General features: G+C 40.4%; 2 protein-coding genes and 1 long non-coding RNA gene across 8 annotated transcripts in view; 2 read left to right on the top strand and 1 right to left on the bottom strand.

Annotated features, from left to right (window-relative positions):
• AstA-R1 (allatostatin A receptor 1) overlaps nucleotides 1-20,607 on the bottom strand; it is a 153,809-nt gene that overhangs the window by 49,016 nt on the left and 84,186 nt on the right. For all 3 annotated transcript variants that reach the window (XM_089472937.1, XM_089472936.1, XM_089472939.1), the window contains one exon: nucleotides 1,801-2,440. In XM_089472937.1, coding sequence (XP_089329063.1) covers nucleotides 1,801-2,188 — 388 coding nt within the window. In that variant the 5' untranslated portion in view covers nucleotides 2,189-2,440. The remainder of the gene's footprint in view (nucleotides 1-1,800; nucleotides 2,441-20,607) is intronic.
• LOC108620185 (uncharacterized) lies at nucleotides 9,667-15,507 on the top strand. 4 transcript variants are annotated; one of them, XR_016271055.1, is made up of 8 exons: nucleotides 11,772-11,896; nucleotides 11,955-12,071; nucleotides 13,114-13,748; nucleotides 13,809-13,870; nucleotides 14,581-14,705; nucleotides 14,769-14,859; nucleotides 14,921-14,994; nucleotides 15,056-15,507. XR_016271055.1 is itself a non-coding variant. In XM_089474240.1 (7 exons), exon 2 carries the CDS (start codon nucleotides 13,116-13,118, stop codon nucleotides 13,683-13,685), a length of 570 nt encoding a protein of 189 aa, XP_089330366.1. In that variant the 5' UTR covers nucleotides 9,667-9,823; nucleotides 13,114-13,115; the 3' UTR covers nucleotides 13,686-13,748; nucleotides 13,809-13,870; nucleotides 14,581-14,705; nucleotides 14,769-14,859; nucleotides 14,921-14,994; nucleotides 15,056-15,507. The 4 variants fall into 4 exon arrangements, 3 of the variants coding, with proteins under 3 accessions (XP_089330366.1, XP_089330365.1, XP_089330364.1); XM_089474240.1 differs by lacking the exons at nucleotides 11,772-11,896; nucleotides 11,955-12,071 and adding an exon at nucleotides 9,667-9,823; XM_089474239.1 differs by lacking the exons at nucleotides 11,772-11,896; nucleotides 11,955-12,071 and adding an exon at nucleotides 10,516-10,537.
• LOC149268050 (uncharacterized) lies at nucleotides 19,390-20,297 on the top strand. Its single transcript, XR_016271134.1, has 3 exons — nucleotides 19,390-19,637; nucleotides 19,703-19,881; nucleotides 19,942-20,297. It is a non-coding gene; the product is annotated as an uncharacterized LOC149268050 (long non-coding RNA).

Below are 20,607 nucleotides of genomic sequence, written 5' to 3'. Positions count from 1 at the left end.
GCCAAACTAAATTTATTAATCGATCATTCAATCACATGAGTTAATCTATGCGATTATTTATATGCATTGACCGACGTAAAATAATCGATTAATCAAAAGTTTTTTTTGGTATGGATTTTTAAGATATTGTATGATAAACAAATTTATTAAATTTATTCAAATTTATCAACAACTATATGGAAATATTTATTTATTAAGTCCAGAATTCAGAAACAATAGCTCGAAAGATGTGTGGTCGTCAAGGTGTTCCTATTTTCCGAAGCATCTGTCTGGTGCTTTTCTGTGAATATATTCTAGAGGCGGACACAATTATTTTTTTGAATAATCGATTACGCTTTCAATTATTATCGATACAATTAATTACGTTATTATCGATAAAGCAAAATAATCGACTATTGTGTATCATACGACTAAGCGAGATATCACTAGCTTATACGCTTTGCGTACTCCACTACACATATTTGTAGCTCAATTCTGTATCGATTGTACAGCGACGTTAACTACTTCTAAGACGTTTATATTGATAAGATAGAGTTTTCAATTCCATTTTTTAAATATTTTTAATGAAAAGACCTAGACTTTGTTCTGCTCTCTGTAGTTAAATCGATTTTAGTCGGTTATTGGCATGCGCTATATATGTAACAACGTTGCTAGCTTATCAAACTGCCCTCGTACGGTGGGCTATAAAAATTTGTTGGCCACTGCTGCTACTGTGGGTAAGTAAAACTGGTCCTGAAATTTGGTTCTTCATTTGGAGTAGGGACTGCTCGTGCATACAAATGAAACTGCTCCAATACAATGCAAATACTGATTGGGAACTAATGTTTGAATAGGATGGTAGACTCAAGTAAGTAGTTACATGATTCATAAAAAGCAAACATTGTTGAGCAAGTTAGAAAAAGGTGTTAAATTTGTTGGCCTAATTTTAGAATATGTTGACTCATGTGCTGAACGTATTTTTAGCTTGAAACATTCATTAATATTCAATTTTTTACTTTACTGAAATAAGTTTTCTTAAATAAACAGTTCAGAGTGCTCCAGTTTAATATGTTCAATCAGGATATAGCATTAACTCAAGAAAGACTTCGAATTGAATGGGTGTAATAATGAACTGAATCTGAACTAGCTTGAACTTTTAGTTTTTATAGGTTCCGGGTATAAAAAAAATGATTATACGGTCTAATTCACTCTAAATTTATTCATAATGCCCCTGATCTCAGCTCCAACAGCTGCCCCAACTAATATATTCCTTCTCAAAAAAGAGAGAAAGGAAAATCTTTCCCTGAATACATACTCCGATTGCCATCCATTAGCTATTACTGTTTTTGCTAAGGGACGGCGGATTTCTTTGTATTTTATGCCCGGAGTCGATCCTTGAAGGGCACTAAAACTGCGAACGTAAAGCGGCGAATGCAACAAATTTTTGTTGTTGCAACATGCCAAGTGTGTTGGACGTAAAGTTGCAGTGAGCTGGTGCTGGCGCTGGCGCTGGCACTGGCTAGGGCTACGGCCATTCCATAGACATCTGGGGCATATAAAAAATCAATTAGCTGCCTTTCTGGCGTTATGGCATATTAAAAGCGAAGATTGCCCAGAATATTTGCAATTATTACGCATAATTTGGCTCGAGTCGACGGGCCATTTCGGCCATCGCCATCGCCATCGAGCTGGGCTCGCTGATGTAACGACTTCGGGGGTCGCCGCACTTTTATTGGCACTTGGCCATCAACAGGAGGACAATACATGGGCGTGGCGGCAGTGGGAGGCAATGGCTGCGGCAATTGCCACTGTTTGACTTACCCAATATGACGAGCGCATTGCCCAGGAGTCCGGCGAAGCCAATGATGCCAAAAAACACCGGCACAATGATGGACACAACACGCTCCAGTGGCCAAATCTCGCCGTCTCGCTCCAAATCCATTTCCAGCAGATTGTCCGGATGCATTGAACTGTTTAGGTGGTCCAGTGCCGAGCTGCCAAGCATATAGTTGCTGCTGTTGTTTCCCATCTGATTGTTGTTGTCGTTGTTGTTGTTGTTCTTGTTGAGGGCAGTGCCATTGTTGCACTCGCTGGCGCTGAGCCACTCGGCGCACTCAATGGCGGCTGCCCCATGGCTGCCGGCCGGCCAGAAGCTAATTAGCATGGTCAGAGTCAGCGCGGCGGCCAGGCGGCGCCTGATCGGGCCCATTGCCACGCCCACTTGTAATAGAGCCCGCAAATGTGTATTAATTACCCCAAGCCCTTATCGCTTCTGTTGTGCCTGCTCTGATTATCGGCCTTGCGCCTCGGCTTTGTTTTCCATGCAATTCTGATCAGGCTTTCAATGTATCTGCGTGGGCTTTACACATGCAGCACGGCCCCATGCCACGCCCTCGATGCATATCCCGTCCCGGCGAGGAGGATGGGCCAAGTATCCGCGTGCAGGCCGTGAATAATGTGCCTGCAAAGGACAATCAAGCGCAATTTGTTTCAGTGTATTTTGATAAAAGTTATGGCAGGTGTAAATGCAGATACAGATACAGTTGAAAATACAAATACAGATACAGATAATATTATATTGAATTCAATTTTTTCAATTGTGATTAGGCTTCTTGATAAGCTTAATAAAAAGTTCGATTCAATGGGTGCTCAAATTTAATAAATTGCCTTCGCAATGCTACGCAATAATAACTGGCTCACAACATGCACTGCTGGCCATTGAGGTAATATGCAAAATTTAATTAATTCGTTTCATTCATTCCGTGAAATTGCGGCCAAGCATACTTGTGATGGCCGCATCATGGGCAAAGTTTTATTACATTTGCATACTTAAATAATACATCAGCTGATCGACACGGCCCGTAGTGCGGCGTGCGGCATGCGGCATGTGGCATGCGGCACGTGGCGCGTATTAATGAGCAACGCCCAAATTAGAATATTACGCGCCTAAAGGTGCCAGGGGAAGATGCTACGTTGAGACAAAAAGTATCAGGGCCAGGGATGCACTAATTGAAACCCGTGATGAGAATCGAGTCAAGTATTCCATTTGACCATGGGTAAAGTGTGCAATCCATGTGCCGCTAGTCGTAAAGCCAGTTTATAACTAGCAGATAGTTCGGCGTCGGCTTGAAGAGTAACGAAGTAAACACAGATAACCCCAGAGGTTTATCATTTACACAGGAGTACTTGAATACTTTAACAACTATTTAATAGAATTTCCTATAAGTATATATAATGAATTATATATTATATTATATATATATATAGTAGGAATTATATATATATATAGTAGGAGTTATTTTAGACATTTAAATATGTATTTTTAAACGTTTTTTAATAAAACAAAAAATTAAATAAATAGAATAGGGGATTTATTAAATTGATGATTTTTTTTATTTATTTATTTATTTTTTAATGTACCTTGAAGCTTTTCTTAATATACATATATACATATATTTTTTTTATAACATAAAACATACATATTCTTTTTAGATAATTTTTTGTTTTATTAAGAAAATGTTTATAGAGACTTAAAAAATTGCTATAGTTTAAAAAGCTGGCTGGTTCAATAATTTAGTTCGTCACTGTATGCACATGTACATATGTATGTATGTACATATGTATGTCTGTAGATACCGAACTTTCAACATTACATTGTTAACATTTGGCATAGTGCTTTACATACGTACGTACTTATGTATGTATGTATGTCGTAGCTTACGCACATTCCACATTTGTAGATCTGTATACCCAGCCTCCAATGAGTCCCCCGTTGTACTTCTGCAATTCACTTGCTCTCACATCTCATACCGTCTCGCAATTCTTGGCAGCTTTTCCTACATTGCGCTCCAGCAAAAACACACTGCTTTGTGACGTAGGCATACATGCCATCTCGTTCTCTCCCAGCATTAGCTATGGTTGTCTCACTCTCTCCGAGTGCCAATTTGAGTACTCTATATATCGTGCTGCCAACTTGAGTAAAGCCCATAACGCGACTCTACCAATAAGACGCTATGTTGCTCTACAGATCTTTATTACGTCACATTATCTTCGTGATATAATAAATGATAGGTAATGTACGAATTTATATACAGTATAGTGTAAGCAGTTCTATAAATACTAGCTCTATTCATCTATGTGGAATCTTACTCGAGTTTCATTTATGGATAATAGATGACTTTCCATGAAGTAGATCCGAACATTTGTCAACTTCTTCAGCTAAATTCTTTGAGTTTTTGGCTATTTATGGCCCAAGCATTTCGCTTGAATTCCCGTTACGAACGAAGTTATTTACAGTTCACATTCTGTTGCTACGAGTCTTGTATAATTTTGGCACCGAGTATAATTAGCTGCGAGCGCCTACCAGCTCGACGGCACCCGAAATTCCCTTAACGTTTTGCACAAATCTTGCAATTTACATAAAATTTAGATTTCGCTGTGTATATTTTATTTTTTATGCTCGCCATTTAATTGAGTCCTAGCAGTTCTTCGGCTCTGCTATTTTATCTCATGAGACGCAGGACAGGTGCCAGAAAGCGTTTTAAATTTACCTTAAATGTGCGTAGCATTGCAAAACACCGTTTTTTCTTACTTTTCTCTCTCTCTCTCCATCTGCCGGAGCTATTAGAGTCCAAGGCGTCCTCGAGCAACTTTTTAGCTCGGTTTGCCATCATTGACAACTTTTGCCGTTGCCAACAAGGCCATAAGCCCATAAACGGCAGATATTCAATAACTCATTTCCAATGGATGTAAGTGGGTTTTATCCAAAAAGTTAACTTTCCTGCAACTCTTTATGTCTCACAAAAGATTACATTTGAATAGGTAACTTCAGTTGATGTAGTCTTTTCTGTTTTGCTTAAAACAAAGTTTGGAATCCTATTAATAGATTTGGGTAGGCAAATCCCAAGGCAGAAGAGACTAGCTAACGGTAGAGCAAAGTGTGAAATGCATACACAGGTATGTGAATACCCTAACTAGTTAGCATACTGAGTCATTAGACAATAAATAATGTACATAATGAATAAAAGTCTGGATTATAATGAACCACTAACCTGGTTAGTGAATGAACTAAATGGATACTTCTTATAGATATGGAAGGTTGAATTGAATCAGCATATAGTAATGTCAGTAATGAAAGCAATGTTCACATTACATTCATTTATATTTCATTATATGCAGATCATCCGCATTTAATCAGAACCTTCATCTCATTTCAACTATCGTTTATCATTCGAGTAAAGAAATAACATCGATTAAGTTCAGTTATCGAGCGAATAAGGTTAGCTTATAGATGAAGTGGATGAAATAGAATGTTATTTAACGGATTTGATCAATTTTCAGCTGTTGCTTAGGCGTTGAATTGATTGATGAAAGCGGCCGTTGCCCCGGTTCCACTCGAACAGCCAAGAGGCAAGAGCCAAAAGCTTTAAGGAAATTCAATTTCATGGCCACTTGCCCCACAATGACTGCGCTGAGGGGTTGAGTGGGTTCGTTGTCTTTGGGATAACAGCTCTTTTATTTGGCCGGCCGAGCCATAAACCGTTTTGCCACAAAGCAATTGGCCAAGAAGCTATAAATCAAAACAGCTTAAAATGCTCAACATAAATCAGCTTTTCAGCATTCAGCATTCAGCACTCATTCATTCACTCTTTTTGCCCTAATAGAGCTCAAATCGATAGACATACACACATACATACATAGATATAGCAGTCTTGGTAATGCGTTGCTAGTCAACAATTATGGAGACGAGGCTGTAAATTGGCTCTATATAATTTATTCAGCGCACATAAATGAATTTCGGAATTGAATACAGTCACACATTGAATAGCTATGCCAATGTGAACTCCAATCGCGATGATTGACTTCAATGTAGAATCAAATACATATGTACACATATCTACACACATATGTACAAATTTAGATGTAATAAGTATTTTCATTTATAAATTAAAATATACTCAAAATTATTATATATGAGGCTGGAGGCATGAAGAGAAAACGTAACAACATCAACGACATGACTTATAAATATAGAATTTGGAATCTATATATGTATATAAAAGAAAGTTGTGTAAAAGTGAAGACTGCTTATAACTTGATTTGGGCTGAACCAATTTTCATGGTTTTTGATTTGTTGGATTTGTCTCCGCAACGAGTTTAGTATAGGGTCTTAAAAATACTGAAAAAATTTGCCGAATACTTGAAAAACGCGGTTTTTTCCCCAAATGTTCAAATTTTTTTTATACCCAGTAGGCTTGGTAACAGTGACAGTTTTGACAATAGTGTAGAAGTAAATAAACAAATGTAGTCAGTCAGTGTACGGCACAGCCTCAGGCGAACCTGACTATTCATAAAAAAGCACATTTGTTAAAAAAAAAAATTTTGAAAAACAATACGCATACGGACAAAAGCAAAATATTTCGAAAGTTCAGGTAGGTATTGTTGAATTTGTTTTTCTCAGACATTATTTTTGTAAATAATTTATATTTGTATTTCTCGACATTATTTTTGTAAATAATTTTTATTTATATTTCTCGATTTCTCGATATTTTATGTGGTTTTGTGCGATTGTGCATATTCAGTATTACTATTAATGAAAATGCCGCGTCCTAGAAGATCTAATCTTTCCCAGCGGACCCATAATGCAATTAGGCTACGGAATACCGCGAGTCAATTATCTGACGAAGAACGAGAAAGGCGCCGCGTTAGTACCCAGCAAAGAAGGGCCTTAATTCGTGCTTCTCAAAGAGAGGCAGCCCGTGAAACGGCAATAAGAAATGGTTCAAGGATTGATTTGAATCGAGCAGCGTTTCGATATGATTGTACCATTGACTACAGCTTGAATCGTTTAGTTTGCATTGGTCCAATGGACGTTGTTTGCCCTTTGAGTTTAAACGAATTCAATTCCCGATTCGTCTTGCCTTCGCCATGACGATCAACAAATCACAGGGCCAATCTTTGACTATTTGTGGCCTCAATCTAGAAAATGCGTGTTTTTCTCATGGTCAATTGTACGTGGCATGCTCACGTGTTGGCAAACCATCCGCATTATTTGTTCTTGCACCTGACCAAAAAACGAAGAATGTCGTTTACCACAAGGTGCTTGAATGAAAATCTGATTAATAAATTAATTAGAGTGTATCCCAACCTGAACAACATACCTTTTAATCATTTTTTACCTAGAAATAAGGGTAGGGCAATGCAACGCTTGCTGGGACTGCTAGTAGATTATAAATCTAGTGTAACTTAATTCCAATACCACTTTCAATGGATTTTGTGGGTGAATATAATGCCAGACTACATTAACAGAAATTGCTTATTTTGCTAACATTGCCATTTGATGTTGTTAACAGCGGATATCCGCTGTTGGGGCGAGGAGCAATTCTTGTTAATGGCGTCTGGTTTTCACAATAAATATTTACATAATCGTTATTCTTTTTCATTATTATTATTATTACTATTAGCATTATTATCGTTACAAATTGTACGAAATTATATGTTCAATAAATTTTGTATTTCAATTAATTCAAAGACGGGCAAAAATTATATTAAAAATGTAAACGTATTTTTATTTATATATTGTAAATGCTTCTGATTGGTATCTATTAGTCAGGTACGCTCGACTAGAGCACTCTGCTTCTTCATTCATTCATTTGATGCATGTCCAATCGATTATACATTTTCTTTTAGAAGTTTCCTTAAATGAGATGTTATGTTTATACTGAGTAGCAAGAAAAGCTGGAAAATTGTTGTTGTTAATGTTGCAACAGTTACGAATTTTGCTCATGTATCTGCCAATTTCCAACTCCCATCAAAGGGGCTGCTATGGCAGCTCCCCAAGAAATTTGCATTCTTTGAACTCTTTTTTCGCACAGCTCCAAGTGAATGGAGTTTAACTCGAAAATCTATGAATGAAACCCTAAAGATGTTCGCGGAAATGAGTCGATGTGATTCGTCACGAATGCAAGCAGACGACTTAGTGCAATCCATTGCTCTGGCCGATGGCAACGTGCCCAGACCACAGATTACGCATTGTGGGCGGCAAGCGGGCGGCACATTTCTGAGCTAAGTGGGTTGAGCGGCTCTTTAATTGCTTCCACTAATGAGCGAGGGGCGAATGGACGGCGGAGGTAGTGCAGCTGCCGTCGCGTGGCATGGCGTGATTGCTGTGGGCGTGGGCCGACATAAGCCGCAACAATTGATGCGGCTACCTATGGCTGGGAGTCAATCACGTGTGCCACGCCCACAATCGAGTTGTGCTAATGTTTCAATTATTTCAATTAGTGCCATACCAGCCAGCGAGACAGGGGGGGGGAGAGGTAGTTGAGTTAACTGATTAGAGCTGCTGCTGCTGCTGCTGCTGCGGTTTTTATGGGGCTTTCGTTCAATCTAATTGAGGTTTTTATAGCCGCGCTATAAAATCAGTCAAGTGCCACCAGAGTAGCTGGCCATAAACAGCAGCAAAGGCCAATAACAACAATAACAACTGCTGTTCATTAATTACCAATAATTAGTTTGCTAGAAAATACTTGCATTAACTGGCTCTAAAGCACTTGCTGCAAATAGTCGTAGAAGTGCAATTGAAATAAGTTTTAGCTAGACAGTTATAGATATATACATATATATATGTATATATGTATATCTGAATATATGTATATATTGTATATTAATCTAATGTAAATATAGCCTTTCATGGCTCATGCTTGGACCTTGCTTAGTTCTCGGAATTTCCAGCTAAGTTTGTGCAGCTATTTGCGTGGATTATTGAAGCTGATATACGAAACTTGGATATTACTCCCTAGCAAAAGCCAGAGTTCCGATTGCCAACGATTGTTAATTAATATTCAGGTCAGCTTATTGAAGCTGAACTAAATGAACTGCAACTAAATGAGCCAAAAATATCAGCAGGAAACTGTCTGCAGATATCATCTGAATCAGCTGCAGGGACAAGGAGCTCTTCCCTCTTGAAATTGAGGGATTTGAATAGCTGGAAAGCAGAGCCACAGAGCATTAGCTGAGCTGGGCAAAGGAATTGAGACTCAAATTGAAGAAATATCTGAAAATATGCGAACTTTTGGCTGTGACTCGGCTGGATCACATATGGCTAGGAATTTAGGAGGAGAAGCGATGGTTGAGGTCTTACTTAAATCGATATCATTGCTAGAATTCTATATAAATTGGTAGCAGATGGAATAAAAGCTATAAAACAATCGACCAGTGTTGCATAATGCCCAAGCTGAGCGCCATTGAGAGCGTTGCCAGCTTTTCAGCGCTCGTGCGAGCCAGATCAACCAGAGCTAGGAAAGCTAAGCAAAAATCCAGAATTTGTGGAGAGAATGAGTTATGATCTTAAAGCATTTCTTATTATTCATATTAAATATTATTAATATTATTAAATAAATAACAATAATAAATAAATAAAAAAAAAAGCTAAATAGTTAATGGAACAGCTTTTAAGTAGCTAAGCTTTATCAGCGTCAAATTAATATTTAAGTTTTTTTTAATATCTCCAGTCCCAATACAGTAAGTCCCAATACATTTAAGTTTAATAGATTTGATATCTTTAAAGTTAAATGCGAAAATATTAATAATGTTAATGCTTTTAAGCAGAATGTTAATTCCAGCAAATGTTAATTCGGGGCGAATGCTTATTAGAGGTGCTGGAAAATGATCGAATCTAGAAGGCATTGCACAGCACTTAAGGAGTGAGATATATATATTTTTCAGTCATCCAGTGGATGTGTAAGAGAGAGTGTGAAAACTTTTCAATCTGAACTAAAGCACATTGTCAAGAAATAATAATTATTAAAATAATTTTGCTGCATTCAATTGGACATTATAATAGGTAAGAGATCATTCCTTTTTCGATTATTTCGCGCAATATGAATTTGATGTCGGCAAGCCGTCGAGTTTAACTGATTTTGGGAATTTTTTCTCCGACTGCAGACACGTGGTCGCTTTTTTTTCTTCTTCTTCTTTTTTTTTTTTTTTACCTTGCCTTACCGTGCCGTCAAATGTGAGCAGCTTATAATGGGATTTCAGTTTGCTAAGTAGACCTTAAGTAAATCGTTGTCAAGCGGTTGGCAGGCTGCGAGTGAAAACCACCGAAACCACCGAAACCACCATGCCCTCTGTACACAGCCCGCCCAGCTGCCAAAGCAGATTAAGTTTTTTAATTAATTCCTCTTGAAGCGACGCTGTAACCGAACTGAGGCCGGGCTACTTACTATACAGTTCCGTAGGAGATACAAATCCGCGGCGGGGTGGGGCGGGGAAGCCGCTAGCGTTAAAGTCAATTAGTTTCATAAGTCCGCGCTGACACATATTTGATTAAAATGTTGACAAAGCCCGAAACCCGACACCGGGCACCCGACACCGGGCACTCGGCACTCGGCTTTCGTCTTCGGCTTTTGGCTTTCGTTAAAGTACACGTGGTGAGGCTACGGCAAGCGCCTGGCAGACATTAATACAAATTTACTTTTAATTACAGTTCGGCGAAATAACTTCGCACTGAATTTAAAGTGAATTAATCAGGCGCGACCCAGCATCGAAATGCCGTGTAATCTAGCTTAATGAAATTACTTCATTCATTAAATATTTGTGCAAATCAGTGCACATTAGCCAAATGCTTTTGTTTTGTTATGTGACTTTTGGCTGACGAAAGGCCGCCATAGGCGTAGGCAGCATAATTTCTGATGGGGTTTTCACATGTACATGTGTATGTATTTGCTTTAGGCAAATAGCTGAGTCATGAATATTCGCAGTTCAATGCACTGCTCTTTCCTTCTTTATGACCAGTTTCATATTATTAAAAATCTGCTCTTGTCTTAAAAGAACTTTTTTTATTTTAGTATATATACTTATACATATAAGTATATGCATATGTATCACATTTTCTCTCATTTTATGCTGCCTTCTTCAAGTCTCTTTCTTTTTAGTGCATCTTTAAGGTATACTTTTGAATATATTTGCCATAGAACATAAATATCTGAGCTATTTGGCAAACTATCGTAAAATCTCGCTTAAAAAGTTCATCTTCGTTCGTCGCTTTATCCATCATTCGCTCAAGCCGCTCAATGCCCGCTAAATTTATGATTTCGTTTCTTGTTTGACAAAGTTGTTGAAAAACTTCAAAAGTTTGCACTTGCCTTGCCGGCCAGCTTCTGTCTTGTGTATTTAGGAGCTAGCCATGTGGCTGCCTGCCCGCAGGAGTTTGATAAATGATCGTTGCCCACTGTTGTTTAAACTCCTAACGGCTGGACATGGGCGAACCTTGTTATGTTTGTATTGTGCGTGCGTGTGTGTGTGTGAGGCTATTTACTCTAGTAATTTCCTAATTGGTACAAGTAATGCTCAAATAAAAACACACGCACGCACTCTCAATGGCCGCCGCTGAGTGCTCAATAATGAGTTCGCCTCGCGCACAGTGGGCCACGCTCGACTAAAGGCGAGCTAAATTTGCTAAGCACTTTTACTAATTGCGGCTCTACGCGTAAAGCGTCAATAAAGCTCAACGCTTGCAGCAGCAGCAGTGACGTCACAGCCCGAACTATGTTGGCTAGTGTTGGAGTCAATTTGATTATGGCTTCTGAATATGGGGCACATTTTATTAGTTTTCTATTATCCCATTGTTCATATGAGTGGGTTTTCACAACGAGGCATTTAATTTTGCTCGGAGATGAGCGAAGCAGAGCTGCAAAACTATCGCTCGTTTCGATTATTCTTCAACCGATATTTGCAATCATATGCACACTTCTATCGATGATTTTGTGGTTAGGATTTTCTTAAGAGAATTCTTATTCAAAGTTGTCGATTCTATCTAAAGTTTTAACTGCTCTGGACTAAAGCTTTATCTTGATAGTTTTTGTTTGTTTTTAAAGCTTTAATCTATAGATTCTCATTATGTATCACATGAACCGTGAGTTATAACTTTTCTTTACAATTTAATTAAAATTTATAACACTTTTATTTTCAAGGCATTCGTCGCGAACTGTAAAATTCACAGTTTCTACGCTCCTTTCAAAGGCCACTAGCTATTGTGACTTTAAAGTTCGTCCCTTTGTAAACACCGGCAAGAATACGAAGATATATATGTATGTATATGTACATCTATATATAGCATCGTATATTGGCGTATTGCGTTCCATTTTCGAACTTGCCTTGCAAACTATTCGAGCCAGCTTTGTGCTGCCATGGGGAAACCTCATTCACTGTGGCCGGGCTCTGTGGCAACGTACCCACGACAAGTCACTTTTGCCGGCAAACAGTCAAAAGTTTTTAGCGCAACTTTAACTTCAATCTCGGGCCCGCACAAAGGCAACCGACGGCAGACAGGGCCATCCGGGCCAGAAATTAAAATTCGATTCGCTGACTACGTGAGCGCCGGGCAAAGCCTGGCTGAGCAGGAATGCCTTGCTTGGCTGTCTGCTCTCCTGCTGCTGCTGCTGCTGCTGCGTGTGTGCTAAGTCGTGCCTCAAAGTCGACCCGAGCTGATAGAGACCCGCCTTATCGCACAGGCTGCCCAGCTAGCTGGAAGGTAGCAGTGCCTAGTGCCCGTGAGTGTGTGTGTGTGTGTGTGTGTGACCTTGTGATTTGTGTGCTCAGACTGATTGATCTCTCCTTCTCCTGCTCAGCCCTTCTCAGTTGAAGGCCCTTTACTTATTATGCCCTATCATCTCATATACTAGTTGCAGTCAAGAAATCTATCTCTTATATATCATTGGAATGGAATGGAATGCTCAGATTGATCTCTCCTTCTCCTGCTCAGCCCTTCTCAGTCGAAGGCCCTTTACTTATTATGCCCTATCATCTCATATGCTAGTTGCTGTCAAGGACTCTACCCTGTATATATGATGAATAGATCACAACAGTCTAAGCTAGCCTAAGCCATCCTTGTCGCTGGCCAACTCTTGTGTCTCACTCTCTTTGTAAACATTTAGTTGGTGCAACTGGAAAATATACATATAATATAGTAGTAGGCTTCGGTCGAGGTGGCAACTGGGTGTAGCTCAGCTCAGTCATTTTAGTTGCAGGAAGCAGTAGTATTTTATTTTGTATACATTTTATATTTATTTATTAATTTTGTTGTTGTTTTTTTTTTTTTTTATATCTGAACCCAAACAAAATATACTTTAGCTATGGAATTGGATATACCCGTTACGGCATCGCTATCGGTGGCACTGTGCGTGAGCCTGTATGTGGGTGAAATGAACCTGATCACCTCCGAATACCGCCTGGAGTTTTCTGCCGCCATGTTCTTGGCCTGGGTAGTATTTATGACTGATAGACTTCGTGCCAGCTTTCGTATCTTCAATCGACTATGGATATTTTTGATCGCAATTGGTGTTTACTACTTGGTTGGCCAAGGCATGATATTTTACGTGTGGCATCCATTCTGGGAATTTGTTGAGGGCTATTTGAACGCATTTTTCGAAACCGAATTCATGTATTCCTTTTACAACAACTACCCGTCGGTCGTCGTGTTCTTGCGTCACCAATCACTGTGCATCATCAAAATACTTTTGATGCTCTTCGTTTTGTGCAAGACTCTCGCTAACTATGTTTCCTCCGAAGACTGCCCAGAGGATGAGTACGACGAAGTGGAAGAGCGCGAGGGGATCCATGAGGAGGCATTCCAACAGCTCATTCACACCAATGGACCTTACCGTCTGAATATTCGCCACGCCCACGCCCACGTCTTTCACTAAACATCTAAAGCCTAAAGCCTGACACACCACTACAGACACTACCGCAAAAACTACACTGCCACGGTAAGTTTCAACTGATCTGAAGTGGGTTCATGCATCTCAGTCTCAACTTGTACATCACAGGCCGAGGTATGCGCACCTCGATCGTTGCACATATAGTTTCACCAATCATCCAACAAACACAAGTAAGTTCAATCGAAGTTGCATATTTAAGAATGGTGGAAGGAGGGGGAAGTAGTTCTGCTAGTGGTAGCTTGAATCTATGTCATTCAAGCTGAGATAGTAGTAGCATAGCCATGAGCCAAATTGCTTGGTTATGTCCGTTCATTCGAATTCTTGCCATACCTATGTGATGACCGTTTCAAATGGGCGAAGATCCTATCAGAATATATACATGTATATAGACGTACATACGTACATTAATGACGAAAGTATTCACAATGTCTCTGAGCCGGTATTCCGGTAGTGAAAATGTAGAATATTCATTCATTTCTGTGTAAGGTAATCTATGAAACATATTTATTTCTGATCAGCTAGCTAAAGATTCATATTCATGTATAAACCATGAGCTAGTTGAGCCCAAGTGGTATGCTTAAGGGTGAAGAGACTACCCATAAGTGAGAGGAATAATTCACTTCTTGAATATCCCATTAGACTCATATGCGTATAGCATATTCCTAGCAGGCAGAGTGCATCCGTATACAAATACATATATATATGTATAGCTGTCCTGTAAGTATACGGCATTTAGGTATATATGTATGTAATGAAATCAGTTGGAATTCATAAAATATCATCTATCTACTTTTACAGCGTATTATCTAGTTGGGCATGCCCGGCTGTAACACATCCAATTATTGCAATTTTAATAATGCTCTTTTATTTGTCCCCTCAGGCTAATTTCCCCACCGTTTAGGTATACGAATTTCCTCATATTTCCTTGCCAATTCATAGATTGGATAAGGCTGCAAAATCAAATCCAAAATCCCATTCCATTTCTCTTTAAAATAGGTATATCAGGTAAGTGATTTGACAGCTGATTATAGATAATTCGTATTAATCCATCGTCGTGCTTGCTTACAGGCTTTACATCAAACACAACACTTTCCATAATAGGAGTTTTCCTATATACATTTCATAACAAGCAAAAATATTAGATTTAGATCTAACACACGTAAGTGAATGGAGAGAATCGAGATTGAAGAGAAGGTCTAACAACTACTTCTATCCCTCAGCATGCATCTGGCGCTGTCATTTTTGTTTTGCTCATCCACTCTCAAGGATTTTGCACCTGCCTAGGACTCTACAGGTGTTTCTCTCCACTTCTGTTTCTCTTCGACTTTTTAATTTCAGTGATTCCTTTTTGACAGGCAACCAATGAAACCCACGTGACCCCGCGTAAAACGTGCATTGAATTTCTGTTTAATTGAGTATCTGCGGCCCGCCCGTACACCTGGGCCCACCTGAACAGAACAGAACAGCGAATTCAAATCTGAATCCACACAACGCAACGGAATGCAAATCGAATCATTCATCAGCCAATTAATCTCTCCATCTTCGATACGTGGAGCAGGACAACAGCCAACCAGAGCATGGACATCGCTCACCAAAATTCATTTCTAAGTAGATAACATCAAAACGCAGGACCTCAACTGTAGGAAATCGAGAAATAGCACCTCAGCTGTAGGGAATCGAGAAATAAGTTAGTCTTATGTCTCTTGATCAAAACCTGAAAACAACATTTTTGTTATCCATTTTAATTTAAGTCTTGAGCGGACAAATTTAATAAACGTATATAAAATGCGCGATCTATAGGTCTCTATATCTCTGCTCGTTTCAAAAACTAAAAACTTGATTCTGTGTATGCTGGTTTCGGTGTGCCAGACCAGACATGAGGAGATCGGGTTGATTAGCTGAGTCGATCCAGGCCGGTTCGTATGTATCAACTGTCGATCTGAGAACGTATAAGAGTTAAGACTTGAATATTGTCTATAGGTCCTTATATACATATCAAGGCTACTCGAAATTGTTGAATAGGTATTCCCGCTTACAGTTGTTGAACTATATCTAGATATAGTTATCGCTAGAGTCTCAAAGTCTTCATTGAAGTGCCACAACTTTGCGGAGTTTTAAAAGAAGTATTTCGGGAGTATATTTATAAGATATGATATGGAATACCCAAAGTCATTCAGGTATAATTAAGAGGCGCTTGCTTTGTGCAACTTTTTTGCATGCTCTGAAAGTGAGAGCAAAAGTTATACTTCCGGGTTGAAGATGTGGCATTCTCTATGCGTGTGGGGCTGTCAAATTTTCAAGTTTGGGCAAAACTTTTGCTGGGATCCTGAGTGTGTTTGCTTACCAAAATTACAAGCTATTAGGAATCATCGTTTCAGAGCTATGAACTAGTGGGTGAGTCACCAAACTCGAGCATCGCCCAGCCCCTTCAGCCCCCGTCAACGATTCACAAAAAGTTTTTGCATAAAAACCACTGGAAACGTATCTGCTTTGCCATGGCGACAGAGCCAATAGCTCGAAACTATTTTTACGATGTTTGACTGTGGCTGTGGATGTGTCTGTCTGTCTGTGGGCCTGAAAAAGTTTCGGTCCATGCAACAGCCTCGTCCATCAGCTGTCACCGAGAGTCTCGGTCCGAGACTCGCATTCAACGATTCAATTGCAATCCCATTCGCATAGTTAATTGCCTCACAATGTTCCCATGTCGATTTCAATGCGCTGCACTTCCTCCCCATTGTCCAGCCCGAACGACATAAATTGATGCGACGACTGAGAATCCTTCGAGCTACGACAGCTAATGGCGACAGCGACAGCTCCAGTTCATGCTAATTGCAAATGAAGTTAGCGTCTCTGAGGCAGCCTGAATGCTGTCAGAGAGTCTGATAATTCGTTTATAGAGCGCCATTTGTGCGCCTTCAGTTCTTAGCATGCAACATGCGCATGCACTTGGATATGCAGGCACTTTTAATCGAATTCCCAGTGTTTATATTTTGCACTCGATTACAAATGAGCAAGTCGATAAGTCCTACCTACTATTGGCGGAATTTAACTGCCGGGCATATTATGTTCTCTTTGAGGAGGCAATTGCTCAGCTAGTTATAGAGCTGCTAGGGCCAGTATCGATGATCATTCATTTTAACGATAGATCGATACTGATATATCGGCTCTCTTCCTGAAGCAGTAGAGCTTGAGCTTGAAATCATCGATTGAGTAGCTATTATCAATGGGTTTGCAGCTCTCTACTTTAAAGAATTCAAGAGCTGAACCTCGAGTGTACCAAAAGGTAATATAAGGTATATGCTCTATCCATTTTCTTGAATTTGCTTACAAACCAATAAAAGTAAAGAACCGATCTAGCAGGTCTTCAAGATAGCGGCGTCTGGATCTACTTCAAATTCTAGTATGGGTGCCATCAGATCTTCTGGTTGAGGTAGCTCGACAATCTAAGCCTGGGTTTGAGTGAGACGTTAGCTTCTAAAGGTGACAAAATGTGATATGTTAATAAAGTTAATAATGTTTATGTACTTTACAGCAAGCATTACATAAATGTGACTGGTGAATTCTTGAAAGAGTAACGCGAGAAGAAGCAAAGGTCGAAAACATTTGAAGGCAGATGATGGGTTAGCTCCAGTACGAATGGACCCAAAACCCTCGACTGGTTCGACTCATAATGAAAGGTAGCTGGGGGTTCCATTTGGTGTCGTAAGGGTCATATTGTACTGCTCGATTCGCTGTGCATTATTAATGGCAGTTGACATTGGATGGCTATCGACTCCAACCATTTGGGGTTAACAGGGCTGAAAACCTTTTCCATAATTTATGTGGAGAGTCAATCGCAGTTCAATCAAGCGCTGCCGGCTCTGTTTACACCTGAGCATTTTCGCTAGCTGTTGAGCGCTGAGAGGCGCTCGAATTGTGGGTTGAGGGATGCAAGGCAAATTAACGGTAATTACGCGTAGAGCAGGGTAACAGCCGCACGCATATGCTGAGCCATTTACCGTTAACTGCAAGCACCTTCGGTAGAGCGGCTTTGGGTAATTATTCTGTCCCGCCCACGCAGTGGGCGTGGTATATATATTGTATGCATGTACATATATTGGAAAAGTTTGCGGCACTCTAGTGCGTTTAGTTGCAAGTCAAACGGCAAAACTAAACGAGCGCCGCCATGTGGAACTGTCCACGAGGAGCAGCGGCAGGACGAGCAGGACGAGCAGGAGACGCCAGGACAAACCAGGACGCCAATAGAAACTAAGTAGAATGCTTGCCATCAGTTGCAGACAGTTAACCCTCTGGCCGCACCGCGCACTCTGTTGCCGGGCCTGCAACTGTAATAATATCCATGTAAGTGGCTAGCGGAAATAACAAGCGTGCAGCTCAGCTGAAGTCACGCCCCTCCCGCCTCACTGAACTCAGTCGCCTCTGGCCTGTGGCGCCACACAATGCGGCCCCGGTGATGTCATATAACTGACAAAGTTCTGCGTCGAGATGCAGCCGTTGTGTTGGTTGTGTTTGCTGCTGCTGTTGTTGTTGTTGTTGTTGCTGTTGTTGTTGCTATTGCTGTTGTGTCATGGATGAGCAGCAGAGCCAAGCTCCATTGAGATGGCAGCATTACGTATACGACACCGACTGCTGCCGGCACGGCTGACCTGTTGAGCCTCGGCTCAGCCAGCCATTGCAGAGTATGCAAACTAAACGCTTGCACAGAGCTAATTCCATAATAATTAGCTTAGCTTCTATGGACTGGCAATAAGCTGTGTGAAATGGCTCAGCTCAAGAGCAGACTAAAGAGAATGGCTACGGATGCTTCTAGCCAAGCAACAGAAAGGTATTTTTTTTATAGTGTGGAGCGTTTGCAAAATGTCGAATGCAGTGGAAATGCCGGCAGGCCCTGAAAACCGAAGATATTCCTTTTTGCAATATGCATGCTGCACCTGACATATGACAGCTTGTCATATACCTGCACACAGCAGGTCTTATAATGACAAGTAAGAACGGGCACTACCGACTACATAATACTCATTCATATTTCTAAAGCAACCTGCATCAAGTGAGACTGGAAACAAGCTAAAAATATGCAAATTTCTTATTCTTCATCAATATGTCTTGAATCCTCCTGTAAATATTCCCCATTGTGAACGATCCCAAATATGTCATCCAGTCATTGAAGGCCTTCTTATAGACCTCAGTCAACAGCACACGTTTCGAATCTTGTTTTATGTCCTCCACCGATGCAAAATGTGCGCCATTTTGGCTCTGGAAACTGGAAAAAGTGTGACAAAGTCAAATCAGGCGAATACAGAAGCTGGTCAATACAAATCAGCGCATTTTTGGTAATCTTCCACAATGTGTCTCATGCCCAATTGATCCCCATAAATCAAGCAAGCTTGCTCTCGGCCAATGTCCAGCATGACGATTTTCGAGCACGATTTCTACATATACCTTTTTATGTAGTCGACATTTATGAATTCGTCAGATCGGAGGTTGCCCGAAAAGAGGCAAGTCTTCGACGATTTTCCGACGCTCTTTAAGGGCCTTGTATCAATCGTCAGCTTGGTTTTCGATGGAGCAGAGTCGCCATAGGCATTCTGAAATTATTCGCAACGATTATTGGCACACTTAAAAAAAAAGAAGGAATTTCCAGTTATTTTGCAATGTATGTATGTATGTATATAGTACGCCAATACGAATTTTAGGGAGCTTTATGACCTACTATCGATATATATGCCTTTAATGCTATCGATAGTTGAGCTTGGTATCGGTAAAGAAAAAGCGAAAATGCCATCAATAGAAGAAGAAGAAGCTGAGACGAGAGAGAACTGCAGATTTCTTTAGATGGTTTAAGTAAGATCATGATCTGTTTCTCAACTTGCCACGCCCCTAGTGGAGGCATGGTACTCACGAGTATATATTCCAAATCCCTAGGTTTGAGTTAGCTAAGTATATAAAAACATACATACATACATACATGTGTGTATTTACTTAATAATATTTTCTCTCTTTAGCGCTACCTTGGCAACCTCTGCCAGATGAGAATACAAACCGATGTGAATGCATTCACATAAAGTAAGCCTATCTGGGCAGGAATCCAATATGCCGGGTATCTACTAGTCGGATACTTCTGATTGTACCACTCTCACAAGGAGCAGCAGATTCGCTGAGATTAGCCGGCTATAGAGTTTGGGTACGTTCAGGACTTATATACTTACATACATACATATGTATGTATCCATTTTCTCTTTAGCACTACTGCCTTGGCCTCTCCTATCCGACAGTGCGTGGCCAAACAGTGGGTCCGTCTAGGCAGGAATTCCGCTGAAGTCGTATGCCGGGTATCTACTAGTCGGGCACTTCCGATTGCGCCGCTCTCACATGGCTTTCCTTCAAATATGTATGTATGGGGAAATTATTTGTCAGAAAACTTCCGTTTCAATTTGCTGCTGTCCTTGCGGCTGCCATTTTCCGTTGCAGTTGTTGTTGCCGTTGCTGTGGCTGGTGTTGTTGGGGCGTGTCCTTTTGTTGCCATGATTAGGCGCGGCACATTGAAAAATCAGCCGGCAGTCAAGCAGAAAGCAGCCAGCTACCAGGCGGGGCAGCTCCCACACCTTAAAGGTGGCGCACGTCCAGGACTCTTGCCACAGCAATGTTAACTCTGTGCGTGCGTGTGTGTGTGTGTGTGTGGGTATGTGTGCGTGCTCAACTTGTCAACGCACATAAATTTTCCAGTACATGCACACACAGGTTGATGCCGAAGGGCAGCACTCAGTAGCACACACTTACATGGCCATTCACACACACACACACACGCGCGCGTACACACCCTCATATAGATCAGCTGGAAAAACATAAGTCAAAAGATGACCGAGAACATCAATTTCCTCAGTTGTTCTCACTCTTCTACTTTACACTG

Source organism: Drosophila arizonae, chromosome X (genome assembly GCF_054131065.1).
Source record: "Drosophila arizonae isolate 15081-1271.41 chromosome X, UAZ_ARI_1.0, whole genome shotgun sequence".
NCBI classification, from domain to species: Eukaryota; Metazoa; Arthropoda; class Insecta; order Diptera; family Drosophilidae; genus Drosophila; species Drosophila arizonae.
The sequence above is the reverse complement of the archived record's forward strand: the minus strand, read 5'-3'. Positions and strand labels throughout refer to the sequence as shown.